We start from the raw sequence: 27620 nt of genomic DNA on the forward strand, positions 1-27620 counted from the left end.
TATATTCAACGTAGATTTTATTTTACCTGCCAGGAGTATAAAACCAGTCAATGTGGTGATGCAGTGGTAAATTGTTCCCCAACAACTATAAGGGCATCAGGTTAGTGCCTACGCTTGAGACTGGGCTACACTGAAAGAAGTCAGAGGGAGAGGGACATGTTAAAGTTATTCTCTGCCCTCTCACTCCCTTACCACCTGCATCAAAACAATTCAAAAAGTGATACGTACAGAAAATACAAATCATTCCCACAGAAAACTGGTCTTAAGGAATGAGCAGGTACATCTTAAACACAGCCTGCACTTTACAAATGCAGGTTTTGATTATCTTACATTTGTACAAAGTAACACAAGTTTGAGGGCTGACCCCCTCTGTTGATTCTCATGGTGAAAGGTTTAGTGCAATTTAAACCACATCCCAAGTAACCTCAATGCCAGCATCCCATATTATCTTCCATTGCTTCTTAAACAGGATTATTTACAGATTAATTTCTAACGTATTTACAAACAGAATATATGGCAAATTTTGACACTGGGCCAAATACCAAGACCTGGGTGTAATATTTTTATAGTTTAAAAAACCTCCGTGCTCCTAATAAAGGGATAGCGACTGCATCAAATCCCAGATTCTGGCTCCTCCACCAGTGCTGATCAGTTTTCTACCCGCACTCCTCCCTCATCCCCACCCCAACTGTCTCATTACACTTGCCCTTTATGATCAAAATTTGCACAAATGCAGCCTCCAGGGAAGGGGCTACTGGATGGTTGTGGGAAGGTGGTGGTGTTGGAGCAGGAGCCAGTCTCAACTCAGGGCAACAGAAATCAATTCCGTACCATCACCTAATGAGAATCAAAAATCAACCATCTCAGCACAGGCTAAGAGTCTCACTGGACTGAATGCTATGAACTCAGTTACCTTGGGGAAATCCCTTCACTATGACCATTCCCATTAAAAGAAAAAAAAGTTTCTAAAAACAGAAAACTTCATAAAAAAAATCTGTTAGGTCAAACTGATTCCACATCCCTGATTTTTACCCAGAAATATCTGAAACTCTAACCCATTGTCTCCTGGCTACACTAAAACCAAAATAATTCCAACTAAACCATCCAATAATAGTTTTATGGGATTCATAAGTAGGTGAAGTTTGAACTCTAACTTGTTCAACAGAGCTTTGCAGATAATCTGATACTCAAAAACAAAGGCATCTCAAATCAAAATATCACAAGGACATAATAACAGTCACACTGAAACACTCAGTTTCCATGGGCGAAACTTCCCTGCTCACTAAAATTTGCACATAGAAAATCCTTCCAAAATTCAGCACACTGAACAATTAAAAAGGGTCAGCATCCAGTACTGTCAATCTCACCAGCTGGTCAATGTTGGTCCCTCAGGTGTTGAGCATTGCATGTTTTTAAGAGGAATGGTATTGGTGGAGAATAAAATGCCCGTAACACTTAAGCATAAAGAAAGTCTATAGTGTAAACAGTTAGTACCTTCAGGAGAGACAGAGCTGCATTAACAGTTTTAAAAATTCACCGATTCAGTGAGGAACGTGTACCGAACTACACTGTGTTATGCAGCTTAAAGTGCTTTGTACAGCAACAACTGAAGTTTGGAAAGATGGAACCTGTAACTGGAGTGGATGTTAATGCAGTTCAAGTGACCTTGGATATCTTGTATTAGTTCACTGTTAGATGTTTGAAGTGAGATGGATTTGAGAGATTGCTGTACGTGTTTGTTATTAAGGCAGCTTGTAATTGAACTATACCAATTAAGCGTTTGTGGTGTGAACTCCAAGGTCTGTGTTACATCACATTACCAAGAGCTCTACAAGTGTTGTGTGGGCTGGGACCATTGATCTAGACACTAACTCATGCCTGGCTACAATGTTAGACCCTTAGATAATCCACACTAATGGCAATGCATAATGAAAGAATCTCCACCCCAGGCAGGAACAGACCTACCACTGCGGAGGGACTGACATCCAGCTTTTGTCTGCCATCCACAATGGGGAAATTTTTTTTTTTTTTAAAAAAGAAGGTTTGAGTACCCTGGCTGACTCCCCCTCCGACTAAACTAGTGATGCTGAGGATCAAATATGCTAGCATAGCTCAATACTGCTCCCTTCCATTGATGGTTCGGAATCTGGGGGAGAGGAACCTTGAAGATGGAAACATCCACAAACAGCTGCCTAGAAACCAAAGGCATCAGTAACAATTCCTGATTAACTAATAGAAATTAGCCTTTGTTTGTGAGAAAGAAATCTCCAATCATAATCGCACTTCTTTTGAATACGAAGCAGAAAGGAAAAACTGTTCTGTTGAACAAAACATCTTTCTAAAAGGTTGGCAGGAGATATTAATGGAACCCAGCACCCAGATTTTTCATAGTGACTTCTCAAACTCAAGGCCTCAGCCTACTCATGTGATCACCTTAATCTCACATTAAGGTTCTTCAACCAAATTTGAGAAGAGGTCCCTCTACCATGTTTATGCTTGACAGACAAAATTGAATTGCATTGCTATGACAGTGAGGCCATGTCTCAGTCCTCCAACCTGGCACCTCCCCACAAGTACACATCCTCATTCAACTGGCAGTCCTCTGCAAAGTACCAAAAGTTCACATTGCCCCTTGTTCCATTGACAATGGGCAGAGTCAACACTAATAGTAACAGTTTATCCATGGCATTTCCTGGAATTTCTTCATTTAGAAGTCCTGCTTCATAATCACAGATCTACTTTAAATAGGAGAGTGAAGAATAGGGTACTGTCTTGATCCAGTCTCTAGGTGGCAGATTTTAATGAGATTACTACCCAAAAAAAATGCAGAGCACTTGGATGAGTGAGAAGAGGCTTATAGCTCCAGGACTTGAATTATATACACATTCAATGTACGGTGAATCCTGCACCTTTAAATTTTTTTCAAGATGGCAAATGATCAATGCCTGACCAGACAAGGCAGAGTTGGTCCAACAAAGTTCTCAATATACTTTTTCCTTCTCCCATTGTGTATGATTGTCTCTATGACTTGTCAGAACCACCAGGTCTTCGACTAGTCATTCGCTGAAGCGTTTCTTCGGCCCGGTTCGAGCTCGATTGGACCTCCTAATGTCCTGCTTTGAGTCCTTACACTTCTGGCAGATGAAAACCTCTGGAACATTTGACTTCCTGATCTTAGCACAAGAGAGATGAATCCAGGTCCCACACTCGTTACATTCAATCATTGGCCTACCAGCAAAAGGCTTCATACAGAAACAGGTAATCAGATCCCAGGAGTCGTCATCTGAAAGGAGCCAAATGGTCAACACATCAGATATTCAACACTCAACGAGAATTATCATTAGATTGCACAACGACACCAAACCGGGTGAGGGAAATAGTCAAAGTCAAGGACTGCAGCAAATTATAAAAATGACATTAACAAATTGGCAGCTGAATTTCAAACTAAGTGTGAGATATTACATGTTTGTATCAAAAGCAAAGTCATTTATAACATAGAAAGTAGGAATACAAATGGAGTACAGAAGCAAAACAACCAGTCAGTATAAATTCAAGTCATTAAAAGTAGTGAGAAACATAAGAATAGGAGTAAGCCATTAGGCTCGTCAAGTCTGCCCTGCTATTTAATACAAAATAGCTGATTGAACATTTCGGTGTTTTTTTAACCAAATTATGCCCACAAATTTTTAATTATCAATGGCATAAAGGGGTATCAACATATATCTCCAAGTAAAATGTCTTTTCATCTCAGTCCTAAATGGCATCCTCCTCATTTTTAAATGGAGCCATCTGGTTCTAATGTCTTCAAGCAAGTGATGAAATCTTACCTGCACCTACCCTAGCCCTTTAAGTACTTTGTAGGTCCATAAATCCTGAGAAAAGGCAATCAAGGTAGTTTTTTTTTAATTTTCTTTGGATATGAGCTTCACTAACAAGGTTGGCATTTATTGGATTAAGAAAATATTGCTGAATTCTAGTGTTTTCATGGAAGTCTACTTTAAATATTTTTAGTGATCCCATATTCTTAATATGAAACAACTAGACCTGTATCTTTGTATTAGTTAGAATGCTGTGATCAAGCTTTGCATAATTTTCCATCTATTAATTTCTTCTCTCTAGAAAACCTTCAGAAATTAGGGCCCAAGTAAATGAAGACATAGCTGATAACGGTGCAATGATGGATTTGGGGATTGGCAAATATGGGAATTTGGAGAAGCACAGAGGTGAATCAGAGGGTTGAATCGCTGGAGGAGCTTGCTGAGATAAGGAGGTGCGGCTGTAGAGACACCACATGTTTCATGAAAAAACAAAGATTCAATTTTGAAATTCTAATATGAATCAGAAGCCCATGTAGGTCAATGGCCACAGCCTGGGGATGGGGAGATAAGAGACAAATGGCCTTGGGCATACAGAGTTCCTCCATATAGCTGAGAATAGAGAATATAGCTGAGAAGCATGAAACATTGTAGTATTAGTAAGAGAGAAAGAAACATCATCTATCCAGTTTAATTTCAGAAGGTCCATTTTGACGTTTACCTTCAATCTTGAGGTTTTCTGTGGAGACCGTGTCTGAGTCAGGAGGAGGACCTGCAAGATAAATGTGACACCAAGTTTGTCATCTCACCCTGAAGGATGTTTGCTTCAAATGAAGAAAATTTCCAAACTTTGCAGCAGAACAGGAAGTGGCTATGCAGCCCCTCTTCTATTCAATCAGATCTCAACTTAGTTCCACCCGTACGATTTGGTCCTACATCCCTGATTACCCTTTCAATCTCAGTTTTGAAAAGGAGGAATCCTTGTTCCACAGGCACTGAGCTCACCATCGGCCACATTGGGACTAAGTGTTAATAATGAGTAGATACTTATTTCAAAGGGTATAGCTTGCTTGTATTCTTCAAATCACGTGCCCAAGAGGAACAACCACCAGGTCCTCGCTTGCGTACAGTTAATTTGCATGTTCCCACAAATAGCAATGTGATATTGACCACACAGATTTTTTAAAGAAAAGATGTTGAGCTGGAGATAACTATTGATCAACAGAATAGGGATAACTCTCTGCTCATCTGAAAAATAGCACAATGAGATCTTTCAAATGAAAGAGAAATACTGCCAATGCTGGAAATCTGAAACACCGTAAATGTTGGAGAATCTCAACAGGTCTGGCAGCAACAGCAGAAAGAGAAGCAGAGAAATTCTGAACAAATCATATTGAGCTTGAAAAGTTAACGCTGCCACTATCTCCAGAGATGCTGACAGACCTGCTGAGTTTCTCCAGCATTTTCTGTGTTTGTTTCATGTGGTCTTTTATGCCACTTGTTTTATGTCTCATCAAAAAGTGCAAAGTGTGTTTTTTGGAGTTGGCTGTGGTGGGGACAGTTTAAAAAAAATGTCCTTTGCTTTTGATTATGATTCAGTCAGTATGCAAAAGGCTCCATGTGGTTGTACAGCTTGATTACATTCACTGCATGAGTTGACAGAAGTGAAAATAAAAACTGGGCACTTGGATGAGGGACCAGGACCAGTTGCACAGAGGTGTGAAAGGAATGAGCTATTTGTTATTTCCCATTCTATTCCGCTGTCTAAGATCAATTCCAAGTCATTCACCTCCTGCAAATGGTCGGAAATAAAATACAGTATTAGCAAGGGTTCAATAGCTTGAAACAAAAATAATGTGGTTAACAAATAATTTATCCTTCATTATCATCGGGCCATCCTTGCACACTTGCCAAATGGCACACATGCTGGACGGATGGTGAGAAACTCATGCTTTTTAAAATAAGAGAATTCATTTTTAGAGTGGGTTGGCAGGGGACAGAGACCTAACCTGAACTGATCCACTGCAGTCCAATTGATGGCTCCCAGGTACACCTATGATCTGAGAAATTTCAGAATATGACATCATAGAAAATTAGGTACTTGATTGTTTGGCAAGTACTTATCTCATTCATCTTTCTTCCAAATCGCAGGCAACTTTAGAAATTGCTATATCTTATTAGGGCTTACTAATAGTAATAGTAAAGATTAATTGTTGAGTATTCCCTCTATTTAACTGGTGAATTTTAAGCATTTGTATTGAAGAATGTAAGCATAGGCAGACCAGAGACATTCATTAAAATTTAATTAGCAAAAGTTATTGACTTATTAAATGCTATAAATAGGGCAAGCCAGGTGATGTGTGGTGACTGCAGAATGTGGGAGCTTAGGATCACATGTGATCCGAGGCAAAGACACTTGCGTTACATGTGCGTGGCTGGAGGAACATCAGCTCAGTCTCATTGAGTCAGAGGCTAAGCTGCAGTCACTACAACAGAGAGAGGCAAATTTACCTAGTTTTTTTTACCCTAGAGAGGATAGAGTCACCTGATTTAGTTCACGTTCAAGGATGTGTGAGGCAGATATGGTGGTTGAGAACTCCCTCAACATTTGGGGAGCCTTAGGCTTTGCAATTGTCCAACAAGTACAGGGTTGATGCAGCCAAAGTGGAAGAATGTGATGCACAAGGTGAATGAGTGAAGTGACAATGACACCACAGTGTAGGAAACAATTTAAACTGGGGGAGTCAATAACACTGTAGTGGTAGTAACACAGTTTATAGGTACGATGATTAGACACTGCTTTCTGCAGCAAAGTTCAAAAAGCTGAATTGCATGCCCAGTGACAGGTTTTGAGACGTCTGCTCTTGTCAAAGGAGGAACTTGCAGACAGATGGGGAGGTTCTAGTTGTTATGGTCCATAAATATACCAATGACATAAGTAATACTGTGAAAGAGGTTCTGGTTGAAGACTATGAGCAGATAGGAGCCAAGTTAAAAAGCAGTATGGGCAGCACGGTGGCTCAGTGATTAGCACTGCTGCCTCACAGTGCCAGGGACCCAGGTTCGATTCCATCCTCAGGCGACTGTCTATGTGGAGTTTACACATTCTCCCCGTGTCTGCGTGGGTTTCTGTCGGCTGCTCCGGTTTCCTTCCACAGTCCAGAGATGTGTAGGCTAGGTGGATTGGCCATGCTAAATTGCCCATAGTCTCCAGGGGTGTGTAAGTTAGGTGGATTAGCCATGGGAAATGCAGGATTACAGGGAAAAGGGTAGGGGAATGGGTCTGGGTGGGATGCCCTACAGAGGGGTGGTGTGGACTTGTTGGTCTGATTGGCTTTTTCCACACTGTAGGGATTCTATGATTCTATGTCCAAAAAGGTAAGAATCTCTGGATCATTAGCTGAACCACAGCAAATTTGGGGTAGGGCAATTACAACAAGAGTTGTAACAGAAAACTTTAAATAGTGATAGTGAAGGATCAAGTTTGAAAAGATGTGACAAACAGAATATAGAATACAAGGCAAGATAATACGATAGTAATAAGGGAAACAACAACCTGAGCAAGGCAGGAAGGGAGAGAATGGACAAACCCGGGAGTGCATCAGTCATTAAGGCTAGAAGTTGCAAAAATAGTAGAGAGATAGAATTAATGCCTCTGTCTGAATATACTTAGCATTTGTAATAAAGATAAATTGACAGTGCAAATAGAAATGAATATTACGATCTTATTGCTATTACAGAGACGTAATAAAAACTAGGACCAAAAACAAAGTTGCTGGAAAAGCTCAGCAGGTCTGGCAGCATCTGTGAATGATAAAACAGAGTTAATGTTTCGGGTCCGGTGACCCTTCCTCAGTACCTGACCCAAAACGTTAACTCTGTTTTTTCCTTCACAGATGCTGCCAGACCTGCTGAGCTTTTCCAGCAACTTTGTTTTTGTTCCTGATTAACAGCATCTGCAGTCCTTTCGGTTTTTAATAAAATCTAGGACTTGATTATTCAAGAATATACGATATTTTAGAATGATAGGAAGCTTCAAAAGATAGTTCTGTTAAGCAAAAATATTGGTAGAGAGAGCAAAGAGTCTAGCTCTCACGATTAAGGTATAGAATCAGTTTGGTTAGAGAGGAGAAATACAGTAGGTTAAAAGTTAGTTGTCAAAGTAACCACACTGTAGTAATGTTCCCTCTGAGGGTTCGTGCATGGCAACTGGTGTAGCTACAAAGATAAGACGACATCGGAAGACTGGAAAACAAAACCAAGCAAAAATTTTTAAAAACATAAAATTTGGACACAGACTGAGTGGAGAACAGAGGAATCTGGGTGTTCTGATTCATAAATCACAAAACGTTAGACTGCAGGTACAGCAAGTGACTGGAAGGCAAATGGAATATTATCACCTCCTGGAAGGGGAATGAGATTTAAATGTAGGGATGTTTTGCCAAAGTACTACAGGTTATTGGTGAGACCACATCTGGAATTGTGGAGATGTGGTTTCTTAACATAAAGGATATAAAAGCATTAGCAGCAGCCAGTGGTTCATTTGTCTGACTTCTGAGATGAGGCAGTTATCTTAAGAGTAAAGGTTGGACAGGTTGGGCCTGTATCCAATGGAGTTTAAAAGAATGACAGGTGATCTTTTGAAACAAAATTCTGAGTAAACTTGACAGGGTGGATGCTGAAAGGACGTTTCCCTTTGTGGAAGAAATGAACTGGGGAACACAGTTTAAAAATAAAGGGAGAAAGTGCTGGAGAAACTCAGCAGGTATGGCAGCATTTGTGGAGAGAGAAAAACAGAATTAACGTTTTGAATCCAATATGACAAATGGGTTTTGATACATGCACAATGGAAGCAGTACTGGGCATAAGTGGGAGCTGTACTGATTGGCACAGCCTTTTCCTGACCGTGCTGGGATTAGTACTCTGGTGAGCTATGTAGCTCGGGCAATGGAGAAGGCTATAAATTAAGTGAGGGAAGATGTGGTAAACTAAAGAGTTAAGTCAGTAGTATTACATCTTATGGTCATTACATGAGTATAGTTTTAAGAGGCACACTCATCATATCATCACTGTATTATAGCTAATGCCATGATGATATAAAGATCTGATAATTCATCTTACCTCAGATCATTTGAAGTATGCTCTTCTGTTGTTAAATATTAGTTTAACATTAACCTACACATGCTGAAGTATAATGTTTGTACTTAATAATTAGTTGTATTAAGTGTCAATTGAATTCTTCAATACCAATGATATCCATATCTCCACAAAATATAAACTTTTGTAACAGGAGCTAACAAGAATTGTAACATCAAGTCAAAATACCCTGTTGAAGGCAAACTTGCACCAAGTATCAATGAGGGAAACAGGAAACAAAGTCAGATAAAGCTACAGGCTGCAAAAATAATTTTAGAGAAACTTAAAAGGTACCTTATCTGAATGCACATGACATCTGCAATAAGGTTGATGAATTAGCATTATGCCATCATGGAGACGCGGCTGCAGAGTGAACTAACATTTGACATTTAGGAAAGATGGGCAAACAGGAAAAAAAAACAGGCATAACACTAACAGAGAATGAGATCAGTACTGTAATGAGAAAGAATCATAGATCAGAAGATCAAGATGTTGAATCAGTTGGAGCCACAAAACATCAAAGGGCAGCAAACATTGCAGAGAGTTGTTTATAAGTCACCAAACAATTGTAATAAATGTAGGGTAGAGTGTAAATCTGGAAAAATAGTAACACAGTAGTCATGGAGGACTTCAATCTATATACATACGTAGGTAAACCTAGCTAGCTCAAATGCTATAAAAGATGAATCCCTTGAATGTGCACCAGGTGATTTTCTAGAGCAATATGCTGAGATAGCAAGTAAAAAATAGGCTATTTTATATCTAGTATTAAGCAAAAGAAAGGACTGATTTTTCCAGACATACCGAAGGAATGCTGACATTTTCTGACATGTTCACTGTCCCACCCCCAACACCCTAGTGCCCTATTCACTGCATCATTAGCTGTTTCAGACCCCTCACTTCTTCCATCGCACTCACTGCCTTGCATCCTCACTGTACAATATCCCCATGAGTGATGGAGCAGGGCAGTGAGCAGAAAGCAGGCATTGAGGAGCCCTGTGCAAGATGGAGATACAGTAGCATACATATTGGTTGCGAGACAGGAAGGCACCTGCTTGCAATTGACCACCACCCCCACAAAAAGTAACCAAATAGTACCCACACACATAGCACTGTTAGTGCACATTTACCACCTGGACCACAGCAGTTGAAGGAGAGAGTTTAGCTTTTCAAAGGACAAAAAGCATTCATTGATACTCACAAATCCAAGAATAAGTCACAGAGGTACATACAAATTCAGCGAGTGTCAGGAAAAGACATGGAGACTTGCGCCAGAGTGTTAACAGGAGGCAAAAAAAAAAATCATTGAGCATGTTAACACTGCTGGAAAGAAAGAAAGGGAAAGAAGAGGCCTCACAATCCCCAGTAAACAGAACAGGGGGCCTATGCAATGTCAAGATCTCTGCACTACTCACTGAAACACATCTCAGACCATTCCAAGTAAGAAGTCCTCATCTTACCTCTGCTTCTTTTGCCCCTTACCTTAAATATATTCCCTCTGATCAGTGATCCTCCTTTCAGTACAAACAACTTCTCCTTTATTTGCTGTATCAAAACTACTTCTTGATTTTGAACTACTTAAGCAGAGAAAGTTAAGGGGAGGTTCAAGGAAAACAACCCCTGTTTCCTCAGTATTTCCACATATTGGTTTTCAAATCATTTGAAAACAACATTAATAGAATCACTGATTTTTTTTTAAAGATATCTAAACTCAGAAAACTCTGTTGGAACGCTTCTCCTTTTACAATTCTTTTGCTAGGATTTCACCATTTTATGCTGAAGCTGCCCTCAACTTCACTTTATTTCTAGAAGGCTTACATTAGAACTTCCTCAACCTTACCTGAGCCCATTGTGATTTCATCTGTTACACTCGCTTCCAGGTCGTTGCTGCACTTCTTCACTTTCTTCTCGTCTTCCACCTCCTTCTGTTCTTCCTTCTTTTCACTTGCTTCATGCTTTTCTTCCTGATCTTCCTGCAGTCCTTTGAACTGCTCACTCACCAAAGATCTTTCTGCATCTGCTGCCTCCCTTTCAAACCCTTCCAGCAGCAAAGTCTGTTTGCTGATCTCTTTAGCCTCATGAGATTTTTTAAGTGTCTCCTCCTCCGACTCAGTCTCACTCTGCAGCACCTTTTCAATCACTTGTCGGATCTCTAATGGTCTGGTGATCTCAGCTGGTGGCTGGGACACTGCTTTCCTACCATTTTCAAAATTGATTTTCTTCCCACTTTCAGAACTCTTCTTCTTCCTCACCCCATCAAGACTCAGTTTCTTCAAAGACATCTTCTTCTTCTTCACCTTCTCCAACTTGGTTTTCTCCGGACTTTCGAACAGGGAGCTGGTGAAATTCGGCCGCTCCAGCAACAGGCTGTCTGACTTCCCCCGCTTCATCACTTCTTTGTCTACCATGCATTTTAATTTTTTGCCATAGTTTAGAACGTGGGAGTCAGAAGAGCGGGAAGACTCCCAGCTATCGCTGTCCAATGTGCTCCCAGTGCTGTTCCGAGGACTTAGACTTGCATGGATCCAGGGGTCGTGCTGTGAAGGAGGAAGGAAATAATGAATTTTTTAAAATACAGGAGAAAAATCAAAGGGAGAAAAAATCCATTTCAAGGTTTCCTTCCTGGTTATTTTCTGGAGGTTTCCAACATAATGGTATACTATAGCAAGGATGAATGCTAGCTACATGCAACATGTCAACTAAATGCCAAACATGCTAATACTGGTGACTGTACTTCAAATAGGAAGTTACTTCCTGAGTCTGATATTTCTCTGTTTTGCAATTCTGAATGTCAAATCTAACATCTCGATTTCATAGACTTGCATGCATGCACACATATACATAAGTTGCAGTCTAACACTACATGAAACTATGGTGTAATCGCCAAAACGTCAATTCACCGTTTGGTCAGAAAGCCTTAATGCCAAAGGCCAATCCTCAGAAGACCTTGCAGAGATGCGGTCCTTCTTTGATGGGTGTACATTATTCCACATTACGTACCATCTTGAAGTGGCATAAGGGGTCTGGAAAATTTAATAATCCTTTGGACAGTTACCTACAAAAACAGCTGAAAGTAAAAGCTGCTGTATTTCAGAGATTTCTTTCTTAAGCCAGACCATCAACTTCCACAAAAGTGGGTGTTACACTTCTTGAGGGATGAAAGATTGATGTGTCCCCACAGTCTTGACTTTTTCTGGTCCCCAGGACAAGAAAGACAGCGGAGTTTAGCACAATATTAGTAAACGGGGAAGCTGTGAAGAGGATGCCCTTGCTTGCACATTCTGGCTGACCAACCTCTTCCATAACAGAGACAGGACAATTGTGAAGGCTGGGACTCCTTTCTCTAGGAAAGAAAATACTGAGGAATGGGAGTAGAGAAATATTTGAAATTATAGAAGATTTGATAAAGCAGACGTACAGAATATGTGGGGAAACCAAAACTAGAGGTCATAAGTACAACATAGTCACTAATAAATCCCATAGGGAATTCAGAAGAACCTTTCTAAAGTATTGAGTGGTGAGACTGTGGAACTTGCTACCATGGGAAGTTGTCCAGGTGAACAGCCTTGATATATTTAACAGAAATCTAGTTAAGCCCACAAGAAAGAAGATTAAATAGTTTAGGAATGTGATAAAATAGGACAGGAGGAAGCTTCTGTGGAGCATGTACACCAGCACAGATCCATTGGGCCAAACGGCCTGTTTCTATATTGTAAATTCAAAAATATCAGTACATAAGACTTACAGTTACAAAATTAATGAAAGGAGAAAGTATAAGGCACCATTTTCAAATGTACATAGTATTTGAAACAAAACAGATAAATTAACAGCTATAATTGAAATAAATAAGTACAATCTAGTGGCCAATAATGAGATGTAGCAATAGGGTGACCTAGTTTGGAACCTGAAAATTGAGGGTATGTGGCATTTAGAAGGACAGGAAGCTAGGAAAAGTGGAGTAATTCAGGAAACTAGAACATAGCAGCAGTCTGGGTACAGATGGTAAGAAGGTAAGAGTCACTTGTGAGAGCTGTGTACAGGCTCCAATAGTAACCACATTGTAGGACAGGGCATCAAGAAAGAAAGACTGAGCTTAAACCGCTCAAAAGAGTACAGTGATTGTTGTTGCGGATTTTAACTGGTATAGACTGGAAAAATTAGATGGGAAGTAGTCTGGATGAGGAATTCATTGAACTTTTAAGACAGTTCCTTAGACCAGCATATTATGGTACCAACTCTATTTGTAAATTCACTCACAGGATGTCGGCATTGGATAGACTGGTATTTACTACCCATTCCTAATTGCCCAGAGGGCAGTTAAGAGTCAACCACATTGCTGCAGGTCTGGAGTCACATGTAGGCTAGACCAGGTAAGGATGGCAGTTTCCTTCCTTAAAGGACATTAGTGAACCTGATGGGTTTTTCCAACAATTAACAATGGTATCATGGTCATTATTAGAACCCTCAATTCCAGATTCTGTATTGAATTCAAATTCCACCATGGCAAATGGTGGAATTTGAACCCGGGTACCCAGAACATTAGCTGAGTTTCTGGATTAATAGTCTGGATTAATACTATAACGCCATTGCTTTGCCATGGAGGCCATGGGCATGTGTTAAAATAGGGTAGGAGGAAGACCAAATAGAGTCAGTCTTCACTTGAGAATACAAGTAACACCCTGGAAACAGCTGTTAACCAAGAATTAAGAGCGAGGGATGAACTCAGGAAAATTACAATTACCAGGAAAGTCATATGGAATAAATTGTTAGAACTAAGAGTTGACATGTCCAAGGTCCTAATAGGTTTCATTATAGGGTCTTAAAAACGGCATCTAGTGAGATACTTGATGCTTTAGTTTTAGTTTACCAAAAGTCTTAGATTTGGCAGAGGTTCGTTTAGATAGGAAAATAGCTAATGCAACTCGTATTGGGGAAAAAATATGAGGCAGAAAGCAGGAAACTACAGGCCGGTTAGCTGAATGTCTGTCATGGAAAAACATTAGCAGATAATAAGATGTTAAAATACATTGAAGGTAATCACGCAGAGCTAACATGGTTTGCTCAAAGAGAAGTCTTATTTACCTAATTTATTGGAGGTCTTTGAAGAATAATGTAACATATTGGCATGGGTAGAATATTGGCTGGCTAACAGGAGCCAGAGATATTACAAATAAGTGGGTCTTTCCGAGGCTGGTAGGAGGTCATGGATGGTATGCCATAAGGGTTCGGCACATCGTGGGCTGAATGGCCTGTACTGTACTATACTGTTCTATGTTCTAAGGGTTGGTGATGGGGCCTCAATGCTTTACAAATTACATGAAGGATTTGGATGAAGGGTCCAAAAATATGGTAGCTAAATTCACTGAAGACACAAAGGTAGGTGGGAATTAAGTTGTACAGAGGCTCAGACGGAGGCTACAAAAGGAATATAGATAGGTTAGATAGGATATAGATATAGATAAGTGAGCCGGCAAAGATCTGGCAAGTGGAGTATAATGTGGTAAAGTATGAAATTACCCATTTTGACAGAAAGAATAAAAGAAAGAACTGACAAGAGTAGCGAGGTTGTGGTTCTTGGATATACATGGCATTGGTAAGATCATACCTGGTGTACTGTGTATAGTACTGATCACTGTACTTATGAAGAATATTAATACACTGGAAGCAGTTCAGAGAAATGTTACTAGACTAATACCTGGAATGAGTGGATTGCTTTAAGAGGCTACGCTAGATAGTCTAGACTAGTATCCTCCAGAGTTTTGAAGAGCAAGAGGTGAGATCATTGAAACATAAGATCCTGAGGGGACTTGACTGGCTGGATGCAGAAAGGGTCCTTCCTCTTTTGGGAGAATCTATGACTAGAACGCATATTTAAAAATAAGGGCTTGTCTAATTAAGACAGAGATGAGGATAAAATACTTCTCAGAGGGTTGAGTGACTTTGGAACTTCTTTCCTCAAAAGGCAGTGGATGCAGAATCTTAAAATATATTTAAAGCAGAGGTAGATAGACTCTTATTACTAAGGGGATGGAAGATTAATCAGAGATACGCAGGAGTGTAGAGTGGATCAGATTAGTCATGATTTTATTGACTAGTGGAGCAGGCTTGAAGGGTCTAGTGGTCCACTCATGTTCGTCATTTGTAATTTTAATGTATTTCTCCAAATACTTCCTCTAGTGCTGTTTCCTCTTGCTTGCAATATTTGGAGTGACTGGTTTGGTCGGATTGGTCCTAACTACAGATCCCTTAATTGCCAGATGATTAAACCCCAAACCAGGAACCATGACATTTGTTTTCTGTTCAATCATTTAAACCTCATGCAGTTCTGTTTAGATGCAGCTACATGCAGCCAATAACTACCTTTCCTACGTCAATAGCCATGTAGTCACACCTACCATTTCATCTTCAAAACCTTTCCAAACTCTCAAGTTGGCTCAGAGTAGTATCTGCACCTGGGTCCAAGTCGCAGCTACAGTTATACTGCATCCTATCCCCAGATGAAATTTTACAAACACTAGTCACATTCTAACCTTTCCCGCACACTGCTTCAAGAGCAAGGAATTGATTCTGTAGCACTGCACTGAAATGATATGAAATGATTTACTCATTAAGATCTAACCAAAGTGCAATGTTCCAGTGACTTTGTTAATCTAATGCAATCAAGCAGAATGAGACTTACAATATAATCCTAACACAGACCACAATGGTCCTGCTGGGAACAACCCCACACCTACACTTAAAACATGAGAGAGTTGATGATGGTAACAAGTTTGTACTGGGTTTGCTGTGTCAATCTTGCTGAAAACAGGTAAGAGAAAAAGTAACACAGCAGGTCATTGTGTTGGCAGTCCAAATGAATGCTGCATACCTGGGCATTACTATGTGACTACAAATATTCGACCTAAACAATGATGCAAGCTATCTTTACGAACCTTTGCCCGAGCGATGTCCGAGCTAAACATGAGAGCTAGTTATTGTCATAAGTCATACTGAATTAATGAACAGTTCCAGTCTGGCTAGAATTGCAACTTCATGACAAACCAGACGCAAAACACAGCAAAATCTCAGAATGGAGATCCTTTCTTCTGTTAACATGCATTTCCATTTGCTGCAATCAGACCCTGTCCAAAATAACTATGTTTAGGGTGAGGATCTCTCTAGTTCCAAAGACAGACTTTTGACCTGAAACATTAACTTTACTTTTCTCTCCACAGATGTCTGGCTGAGTATATCCAGCATTTTGAGCCTTTATTTCATATATTTAGCATCTGCATTTTTTTTGTTACCCAAAAACAATTGGAGAGTGCAACACAGATGCATCAGAATTATTCAGGAACTTTCAAGCGTTAAAGTTGCATAAACTTTTCCCGTAGTTGCTCAGATTTACAAGATTGGGAGAGGAGCATGGTCTGATTGAGGTACTTCATATGTTAAATGGAATAGCTACACTATTTCCTCCTGAGAAGTCCAGAATAAAGGGACTACCCAAGTTAAAAGTTAAATTAAATTGATAGCTAGGTCTTTCAGGAGTGAAATCAGGGGTCAACCTTTCCACATAGTGTCGTGAAAATCTGGAACTCTTCATTCCAAACCCTTCAACAGGCTGTAGATACAGTGCAAGTTTCAAAATAGCAATCTCAGGATTTTTATTGGACAAGTGAATAAAATATTTTTAGTCTGTTCCTGTATATAAGGACACACGTGAATGCCCTGTATTGCCCACCACCTACATACATTTAAATATACAATTAATAACAATGCCTACCACACTCACCCCAAATAGCAGACACACAATGCTTTTAATATGCCATACTTTCCTTCCCTACACCGTTGCCAAACATGTTTACTCATGTTGAGATTCATCCAGAACCAAAACACCCTGCTCCAAGTTGATGCATTTACTTCGTTAGAGTCTGGAGATGCTCAAAAACCCAAATCTATGCTTCCTGTCCTGTCCAGCAATGTTAGGCCATCTGTAGATTCCAACACAGAACAAGCCATGTTTGCACAAGATAATAAGCTAGTTCTATAGTGTATGATTTGAGCACATGAGCTTTAGACTCAGAAATTAAGTTATCTGTTGGTTTATTGGCAAATGTGGCAGTTAAACTGAGCATGCTAAGATCCCATAAGACATAGCAGTAGAATTAGGCCATTCAGTCCATCAATTCTGCTCTACCATTTGATCATGGCTGATATATTTCTAAGGTTCTTGAGTAGATTTGTAGCTCAGGTCGTGGACACTGTGGTTGGTTCGCTTGCCGAGCTGGTTCGTTAGTTCGCAGATGTTTCATTACCCTGCTGGGTAACATCATCAGTGCAGCCTCCAATGAAGCGCTGTTCTGTTTTCCTGCTTGGTATTTAAAATCAGGGATCCTCTGGATTTGATATATTTCTCAAGTCCATTCTCCTGACTTCTCCCTGTAATCCCAGATGGCCTTACCAATTAAGAACCTACCTATCCCTACCTTAAATACACTCAATGACTTGGCCTCCACAACCTTCTGTGGCAATGAGTTCCACATATTAACCACCCTCTGGCTTAAGAAATTTCTCATTTCAGTTTGCCAAAACAGCAATTAAACAAAGACCAGTTTGTCTGTTTTTGGTGGAATGACTGAGGGAGAAATATTGGCCCGGACATGAAACTCTTCTCCTTGAAAGGGTGCCATTTGGTCTTTGACCCACGCAAGAAGTCAAACTTCAGGACAAAATTACATCCAAAAAAATGGTAGCACCTGCAGTGGGGCACTCCATCAGTCCTGCAATAAGGTGCAGATTTAGATCATGAGCTCAAATTCTGAACTGCAACTTGCCACTCAGATGTGAGCAAGACAAATAAACGGTCCCTACATTATATCCATTTATTACAAATGTCTTGTTTCATCCTGCCAGGAGCCTATTCCATATATTGTTACCCTTCTGTAGAACGGCAGAATCTTGCGAGATAATTCAGCCCATTGTGTTTGTTCTGGCTCTTCAAAACAGCTATCCAATAAGTATCACACCCCCCGTCATTACCCCATAGCCCTGAAAATGCACCTCTTCAAACGTTTATCTTATTTCCTTTGCAAAGCTATCAAGTCAGCTTCCACTGGACCCTTTCCAGCAGTGCAGATCAGATCACAAAAATTGTGTTGTGCGAAAAATCAGCCTAATTTTGTTTGGTTCTTTTGCCAATCACCTTAAATCAATATCCTTTACAACCACTCCTCTTGCTAATTTCTCCTCATGTTTGTACCAAAATCCTTTATGATGTAATATTAAAGCCTCTATTAAATCTCCCTTTAACCTTCTCTGCTTTAAGAACATTAATTCCAGCATTCCCGCATGACTGAACTCCGCACATATGTTACCATTCCAGGAAATCTGCCCTGAGCCCTTACCATGGCCTTGACACCTTCCCAAAGTGCAGTGCCCAGTATGTGGGGTTAAAAATTAAACAAAATACTCCATCTGAGGCCTAAGTATTTTCTAATGGCTCAGTACAAGTGTCTCCTCAGTCACAAAATTTGTCACGAATTCAACAGCATGTGCCCTTGGCCCTCCCATCCTCCTTTAGCTTTAAATATTCCAATTACTCCTATTTCTCCATCAGGAAAAGAAGATGCCACCCAACAAATTGACAAAGATGACGAGCAAAACTAATGGATAAAAGTCACCGTAGTCCCATAGGCTTCCCTCTCAAGAGAGAGATGACTGGTGGTGAGCTTAAGCTGAGGGTCACTACACCTCAAACGAGGGGCAACGTTGAGAAGGCAGGGCCTTCGTGGTGACCTCAGCCAGTATCAGAATTTAGTTTGCACTGTTGGCATAACTCTCTATTGTTGTCCAACCAATTTAGCTAACTGACACCCAGAGAACCCGCAGAAAAGCTGTCTCAATAGAGCAAGAGTAATCATACCTCCTTTGGGTATGGGATGTAGCCTGCGTATGCTAATACAAATGTGCAGAATTGATTGAAGTCCTCCACTGTTCTCTGTCTCTTCTTTGGCGGCTAAAAATTAAACAGAAAGAATTTTCAGAAACTTGACATGGAGCCATTTAAATAGCAGAGCATCAAATCTGACAGGATGAAGTGTCAAACTTAGTGATCATACTGTACTGACAATTCAGTTCCCTGTACACCTGGATTTTAGCTTGTGTACACAGATCATAGCATCTCTGCCTCATCTCAAACGTTGTCCAGTCCCACAAACCTCAGACCTATGCTTGTCTGTATTGTTTACCTCGATTTCAAAAATCGTTCCACCAGCAGCGCCCATGCCTATAACTTAAGACCTCTCCATGTCGCTCTCTTGCTCCTTCACTATGATGCTTCTTAAAACTTTAATCAGGCTGTCCTTATGTTTGGTGTCATTTTGTCTGATTATGCCCATAAAGAGCTGAGGTGATAAATGCAAGTTATGCTCATGCATACATGTAGGTAATTTATTAAGAGGCTAAGAATGCAGTAAATAAAGTATACAATATCCTAGGTTTTCTTAACAGATGAGTACAAGAGCAAGGAGGCTATGTTAAACCTGTTTTAAAAGAAACAAGCACTTGTTCATCCCTAAAGAGAGTAGTACTGAGTCTAGTTTCATTGAAAATAAATTTAATAACGATGTGAAGGAAAGACACACACAGACAAGGTCGGCAGAAAGTTTCCAGAGATAAGGAAACTCATTTACAAGCGCTGATAAAGGGGAGACTGTGACATAGTATGTAGTGATGTCACTGGTCTAGTAATTCAGAGGCTCACACCAATGCTCTAGGGACATGGGCTCAAATTCTACTGTTACTGATGAAATTTCAGATTAATGGTGGTGCAGTGACATTATCCCTAGTTCTGAATCAGAAGGCCCAGGTTCAAGCAGAGGTAGGCTGTAGAGGTGTGTAATACCACCACTGAACAAATTGTTTAGAAAATATCTAAATACCGGAAATTATATGCTAGCCTAAATGGCAACCACACAACCAATGTCACTTGTCGTAAAAATTATCTCTGGCTCATGGATGTGCTTTAGGGGGGAAATTTGGCCATTCTTACCTGCTCTTGCCAAAATGCAACTCCAGACCCACAGCAACATAGTTCACTTAAGTGCACTCTAAGATTAAGGATGGGCAATAGCTGCTGGCTTACCCAATGATAGCTGCATTCCATGAACGAATGAAAAACACTGGCTCAAGGGGCTGAATGGAATCTTATTGATCCAATGTCTCATAAACCGCTTTAAATTTCAATTGCCAGCAAAAGCTCATCGCTAAATTCAAACAAGGCATGACCAACAGAGAAAGGATCCAAAGACCACTGCCCATTCAGTCACTTGTACTACCATTCTTTACCATCCTGGCTGCTCTGCATCTTAATCAATCTGCCTTGATTTGGCATGAAATGCTGCTGAAGAGGGAATCTAGGATGTTTGCTGACAATTGTACAATATTCAGAACTATTCACAACCCCTCAGATACTGATTTCCAAAGGCAGCAGGATCTGGAAAATATCCAGGCTTAAGCTGGGAATTGACAAGAAACATTCATGCTACGCATGCTGCAGGAAAATGACCATCTTCAGCCAGGGAGAATCTAACTACCTCCCGTTGATATTCAATGGCATTATATCGCTGAATCCTGCAGTATCAACATCCTAGGGATTATCACAAGAGATGGTATCCTTAATTGGAAGGTGGGATTTTATCCTTGATAGTATCATGAGGATTGACCACTGCACAATCCTTGTAGGGACAAATTCATCTGCCACAGAAAAATTGATGAAAATGAGGACAATTAATTTTTACCCTATTGTTGGTCCCGTTAATGCCCGTGGCAGAACCAGTCCAGTAGATAGGTCCTTAGGACTCAGCCAGCTCAAATCAGTAATACCACTAATAAGCCATTTTGACAATAGACTTTGAACATCCAAGCCAGGTTACATTCTTTGTCCTTACCACCTTTTCTCCAACTGGTGCTCAATGTCAAAAAGTACTAATTCATGTGCTGAGGGGTGGAGGGCAGTGGTGGTAATCAGGAGTCTTCCCTGCCATGTTTGACCTAATGCCATGAGATTTCAAAGGGTCCACAGTCAATTTATGTAGTGCTTTTATAGTCTGGACTGTATCAGTCTCAGAATGCATTTATACAACATATTTCACAAACCCAGGTTGTGCCAACACAAGTTACAGCCAATGAAGTACTTTTGAAGTGTAGTTACATTATAATGTTGGAAATGTGACAAACATTTTGTATATTACATTCAAGTGTGGCAAAATAAGCATCTAAAATCACCGGTTTCAGGTATTGAGACACACTATTGTCTGTAGGGGTGGTTGAATTACCCCTAACAGGCTCTGGAGGTAAATTAATTAACTGGAAACAGGGGTGACTTAATGGTGGTATGTAACAGGTGAAAAGTAACATGGGGGATTTGATGGTGTGTAAAAATGTTCAGTTATGGGTGTAAGCACATCTGGATATTAATAAAAATAATTGTCACCAAAATGCTGGAAAACTCCCCTGCTCTTCAAGATAGTGACTATGGATTAATTATACCCGCTGAGTGGGGCAGACGGACCTTATTCAACTCAACACCACACTCATAAGACAGCATCTTTGACTTTGCAGCCTTCCATCAATACTGCATTGGAGTGTGTGAGCCTAGATTATGTGCCTAATTCCCTGTGATGCGATCCGACAACCTCACAACTCAAAGATGAAACTGTTACCCATTGTTGACGCAGGTAACATGATTGATTTCCTTTTTTTTTCTTTATTCATTCACACCATGAGACATCACTGGCTAGGCAGCATTTATTGCCCATCCCTAATTGCCCACAGCGCAGTTAAGAGTCAACCACATTGCTGTGGGCCTGGAGTCACATGTAGGCCAAACCAGGTAAGGTTGACAGTTTCCTTCCCTAAAGGGCATTAGTGAACCAGATGGGTTTTTCCGACAATTGACAATGGATCATTAGATTCTTAATTCCAGATATTTATTGAATTCAAATTCCACCATCTGCCCCGGCAGGATTCGAACCCGGGTCTCTGGATTAACAGTCCAGTGATAATACCACTCGGCCATCGTCTCCCCTTGACTGTATTCACCAGTCAAGGAAAAGCATCACCTCTCAGCCTTGTGTGGCTATCACCTGTATCCATGAGCTGAGCAGAGTTGTCAATAAAGACAGAGAGTCACCATATCCAGCTTTGCCATCATTCTAGACCAGCACATGGAATCAGTCACAAGCCTCCTCCCTTTCCTTCACCTACCATTGGTAGCCATGGTGTAGAAACAGCTCTGAAATTCCCTCCCTTAATCCCTTACTCTCCTCATATTCCTCTTCTCAAAAGGTGATATCGGTCAATCCTTGTAATACCTCCAACTTTGTCTCAGAAATTGATTAACAGCTCTAAGGAACCTGAGACACATTTCCATCAGAATACTCAAACAATCGTCACTATTTGAGTTCATGCCAGATGCAGAATTGCAATTAACACAAAATTCATTTGGGGAGCTCATCACTAGTCTCACGACAAAGAAGTGTATGAAGGGGGCATGAAAGTTACACATCAAAACATCGGCAAAAAACAGGAGCAAGTGCATGGACGACGTAGGGATAAAACATTCCACATCATAAATTAGTTCTCAATTATAAAGGGCCATTCAGTAAGCCCACTGAGAACAGAATTCATAAACGTTTGCCTGCAGTTCATAAAGGTTGGAACCTTCAATATACTGCCAGGGTCAGGTTGCGGGCTGGGGTGAAATGAAAGATTTCAAAGCTGAAGGTAAAGCTATGGGAACTATCCTACCAAAGGTGGTCTGCTCTAACAATATTGTTAGACATCAGTATATAGTGCACGATTAAACCCTGCATCATTCTCACACTAAGAAAGGTCAGATCATCAGCCTGTTGTGATTTATTGATGTTTTAAAGGCATCATACATCCTTAATTAACTATTAGGAAATTGCAATGCCAGTCATCCAAGACAAGTGGAAAATATACTGGGCCAACTGATATAAGATTCCAGTTGATTCTACCACAGCCACATTAAGGCCAATCTTTTAGTCCAAAACAAAAAGATGAAAATCATTGAAGACACAAGACTGCACAAGGTCATCACCAATAGCCAAAACATCACAACTCGGCCAATGTACATCACTATTCCAGGCTGCACTGGCGCAGTACCTTTAATTTCTCTGCTTTAAAAAAACCTTAACTCTGATAACTATTACTGCACCCCAATGTTATACATCAACAGACTTGACCTTGCTAGTATTGTGCCAGTGTCATACACAGAGACCTGTCCTCACCAGTACTGTACCCTATTATGTAGGCTTGTCCCATATTATGCAGGAAGACACCTGTCCCACATTATAGTGGCAGATCTGTCCCAACATGTACTGTAACCCAGTATTATAGAGGAATAGGCCTGGCTTTATGAGTACTGTATCCATGTTACAATGGCTTCTGCCCAAAGGGTCTGGTTTCAAACCCCACAAACATAATTCAAACTGGCATTGCCAGTGTTTGTACAGGAGGATTACTGCACTTTTAGTGTGGCCATCTTTCAGATGAGATGAGGCCCTGTCTATCCTCAAACAGATGCAATAGTATTTTCCAAGTGCTGCGATTTCTTAATCTTCTGGTAAACATTTATCCCTTAATTAACTCTATTTCTTTGTGTTTATCTCATTCTGCCAGTGGACTGTTGCTGTATGCAGAAAATTACAGTAACATTTCCTACATTACAATGGCAGCTGCATTTTTAAAGCATATTTCTGACTGTGAGATATCTGGAGATATTGAAAAACGAGAAAGATTATATGTAACTTGCTCTGCTTTACTGACTAGGCCAGAATTTTAAACTTGCATCTTTGCAATGTGGTAGAGGTGGAAAGGTGTGATCCATTGCAAATATATTCTGACAAGAAATCATGATGCAGAAAGACCAACTCTCAGTCATGATAGAACACAGCAAATATCTAGGAATAACAACTTACATTCATTGCTACATTAATGTTGCAATGTGCATTCTAAAGTGCACAACAGGACTGTCAATTGACAAATATTGACAGGATCACAGTAGGAGAAACAGATGCGCAGATATTTCTTAAATGGTAAGAGGTTGAAAAGTGTAGTTCATCAAAGGGACTTAGCCCTCAGTGACTTATTAACGAAGACGATTAACATGTATGTGAAGCAAGTTATTACGGAGGCTAATGCAATGCTAACTTTTATTGCAAAAGCATTAGAGTACACCAGTGAAGTCTTGCTTCATTAGTATAGGGATTTTTAGGTACACTGAACCTGGAGTAGCGTCTGCAATTTTGGTCTCCTTATCTCACGAAAGATATTATTGCCATAGAGGGAGTGCAAAGGTTCATCAGACTTGTTCCTCGGATGGTGGGACTGTCTATGAAGGAAGGTTGGGCAAACTAGGCTTGTATTCTCGAGTTTTAAATAACAAGAGGTGCTCTAATTGAAACCTACAAAATACGTAAAGGGATACACAGCGTAGATACAGGGAAAATGTTTCCCACGGTTAGGGAGTCTAGAACCAATGGGCACAGTTGAAGAATAAGGACATACCACTTGGGTCTGAGATGAGTTTATTTTTAAAATTAAAAAGAGTTGTGAACCTTTGGAATTCTCTATCCCAGAAGGCTGCGGAAGCTCAGTCTTTGAGTATGTTTAAGGTTGAGATTCTTATTGAATGGTTCAATGAGCTGAATGGACTACTCCTGTTTCTATGTCCTTCGGGAGCCAAAGCAGCAGCTATTACAGCTTGAAAAAGAGGTAGATTTCTGGGAGCTTGATGATGGAGAGCAAGGGATGGAGAGGTTTGGAGAGAGGATGCCAGAGGTTGGAGCCCAGACAGCTGAATGCATGGCAGCCAATGGCGGTCAAAGGAAGCTGTGATGTTCAAGAGCTCAATTGGAAAAGTGCAGGTAGAGAGTTGCAAGGTTCCAGGAGATTACGCAGGTCTGAAATACAGAGGGCCTTAAACATACAGGTGAGAATTTTTAATTTGAGACATTTTGGAACCAGGAGTCAATGCAAGACGTTAATTCACAAAAATAAACAGATTTAAAACAAAATTGCACATCTCATTTCAAATAAACACAATAGATTTTTATATTGCTATTTCAACCTGCATCTATCCATTGCCAATTACTGTCACTCCCCAACTCAACATTATTACAATAAACCCGTACTCAGATCCCTTAGTGATACAACCTGGTGTGATGTATGGATAGGAGCAGACCACAGGCATATTTCCAAGTGCTTTTAATCCAACTGTTGTTACTAAATAGAGTGGTAATGGCCACCTGAGCTCAAAGATTAATCTTTTTTTTAACATTTTATAATCAATCTCTCATCAAGGATTCCCTACCAATCAATCTCAACAGTTAGCGTGAACCAGCTGGTCAGGAATGGAGAAAACGGTCAGAGAGCAGGGGGGATGAGAGATAGAAAAGGGGGGAATGGAGTGAAGAGCGAGTGAATGAAGAAAGAAAAACAGAAAGAAGAAAAAGTCAGACCCAGCAAGGGGGCAAAGAGACAGCGGAAGAAGCAGACAGGCACAAGGCGGATTGGATATAAAGGATGGGGCGGGAAGAGTGGACAGGGTGTGGCATGGGTACAGAGATTGGTAAACGGAGTGCACAGAGGGAAATTGGGAGTTAAAGGGAGAGAGGATACAAAGCAGCACCAATCAGGAAACCGAGCCCGGTGAATCACTGCCGGCTCCGATATCGCGGCCTGCAGTTCTACCCGCCTTCAACACAGAGACTAACCAGTACCGACGGTTCACACCACGTTCCCCAGAAGCCCCGTTAAAAGGGTCCGAGTTTAACTTGGACCAGCGGCAGAGTTTACAGAGCACGATCCCAGAAAAGAAAGCAATCTGATCATGGCTAGGACTGAACTGTTTCACTCCTCCCCCGTGTTACATCGTCCGAGGAAACATTCTCATAAGAATGGATACTTAAAAAAGTATCCAAAGTTTCCAGATCCCGGGTTTGTTTGAAGTTTCAGGTTTTGCTAATTTGCTGACACTTCAGTTCAAAAAGGATCTGAAGCACGGGAACCATTTAATAACTTTTTTCCGAAAAGCGTTTTATGGTTTAGGTATGGGGAGGCGGGTGGTGGTGAAAGAGAAATATCGATTCAAATGAGATGTGAAAGCTGTGGGCAAGGTTGCCAAGATAAACAGGGGGACCTGGACTGTAAACTCTCCCCTTCAGCGGCCGGACGCTACTCCAAACATGAAGCCGGTTCAAGTCTGGCCCCGGGCCCAAGAAAAGCGAACCCCGGGAGGGTTTCACCCCGGGACCCCACCAAAAAACTAACGCCCAATTCCCGTAGTTTCAGTCAATGTCCCTGACTGAGGGCTGTAAATTAATCCAGCACGTTTTTGTTTGGTGGTTAGGGGAAGAAGATAAGAGAAACTATACGAGAGTAAAAAAGAGTCAGGAAAAAAAAGGGAAAAATTCAAATTAAAAGGAACATCAACCGAGCGAGGGTTAGATGGAAGAATGTAAAGTGTATTTATTACGAGAAAGCAGTTGACCCGATGGTTTCCCTGCCTCTTCTCCTGTTCATTGCCTTTACACTCTCTCTCACACACACATACACACACAAGACTTTAACCAATATTTGTAATCTTTTGTTTGAAGACAGACACTTTTTTTTGACATACACTAGCAAGATGGCGACTGCAGAGACAGACAGAGCAGCCACGGGCGGCCACCAGTCACAGCTCTTCCAACCCCCAAATGCCCAGATCGTCCACTTCTTGTATCCTGCAGCAAGGACAAGGTGGAAGGATAAGCCAAGGGGCCCAGACAGAAGCGGCAAAATGCGGCACAGCCTCGCCAACCTGTCAATTACTAGAGTACCCCTCGCCACAACAATGCACCAGTAGACAGGCTGGACAACAAACCAGTGAATTTCTTCGCAACACCAAGCTAAAAGGAGCAATTACCTTCCTTGCAGTGATTCCCCAGCACAATCGAACAAAAAAACGCATTCCAAAGGAAACTAAACGCACCCCCACAGACTAAAAATGCCAGTGAAGCTGCAAACCACCCGGAAAGGAAAGGAGAAAACCCTACAAACCAGGAGCTCACCTCAGAAATCATCGCCGCCCCTGAGCCCGCTTCTGAAAGAGACGAAAGTATGAAATTAATGTTTAAAAAAAATCAGTTTGAAAAATACATTGACCGACCCAAATGGCATTTTACAGGCCTTAAAAAATCAACTTCCAAGTGCCAGACCCGAAAAGTTAAGCTTACCTCCCCCACTATTGTTTTTTTAAAGACCATGCGTGAGAAGATTGTTTATACAATGACTGAAAGTAATGAAAAAGAAAAAGAGGGAGGGAGAGGCGCGCCCAGTCCCACACACACTCCATTAGTCCAAAGACACTCTCTAACCAGTTCCATTAAAATATTAAAAGTTCTTTCTCGCCTTCTCACATGATTATTTTTTTTTTACCTGCACAAACTTCATTGTTGATCTGCGATGTCATCCCTCCGGCTTCCTTGTTCGTTTTCGATGCAAACATTAAAATAACAAAGGTGAAACACATACACACCAACTATAGGACCACTTCTGGAGCAATCGGCAATCTCCCCGATCCCCCCCAAACTCAACCCCATCCAACTCCTGTCTGTCAATGAC

At 40.8% G+C, this 27620-nt stretch overlaps 1 protein-coding gene across 1 annotated transcript; it reads right to left on the reverse strand.

Moving 5' to 3' along the window:
- LOC109911544 (PHD finger protein 23A-like) lies at nucleotides 1-27620 on the reverse strand. Its single transcript, XM_020510878.2, has 6 exons — nucleotides 27435-27620; nucleotides 27068-27099; nucleotides 18856-18948; nucleotides 10792-11488; nucleotides 4537-4587; nucleotides 1-3283 (listed from the first exon to the last, which is right to left on the reverse strand). The coding sequence occupies exons 1-6, from the start codon at nucleotides 27526-27528 to the stop codon at nucleotides 3057-3059; spliced, it is 1194 nt and encodes a 397-aa protein (XP_020366467.1). The 5' UTR covers nucleotides 27529-27620; the 3' UTR covers nucleotides 1-3056.

The sequence above is a fragment of the Rhincodon typus genome, chromosome 13 (assembly GCF_021869965.1).
Source record: "Rhincodon typus isolate 14 chromosome 13, sRhiTyp1.1, whole genome shotgun sequence".
NCBI lineage: Eukaryota > Metazoa > Chordata > Chondrichthyes > Orectolobiformes > Rhincodontidae > Rhincodon > Rhincodon typus.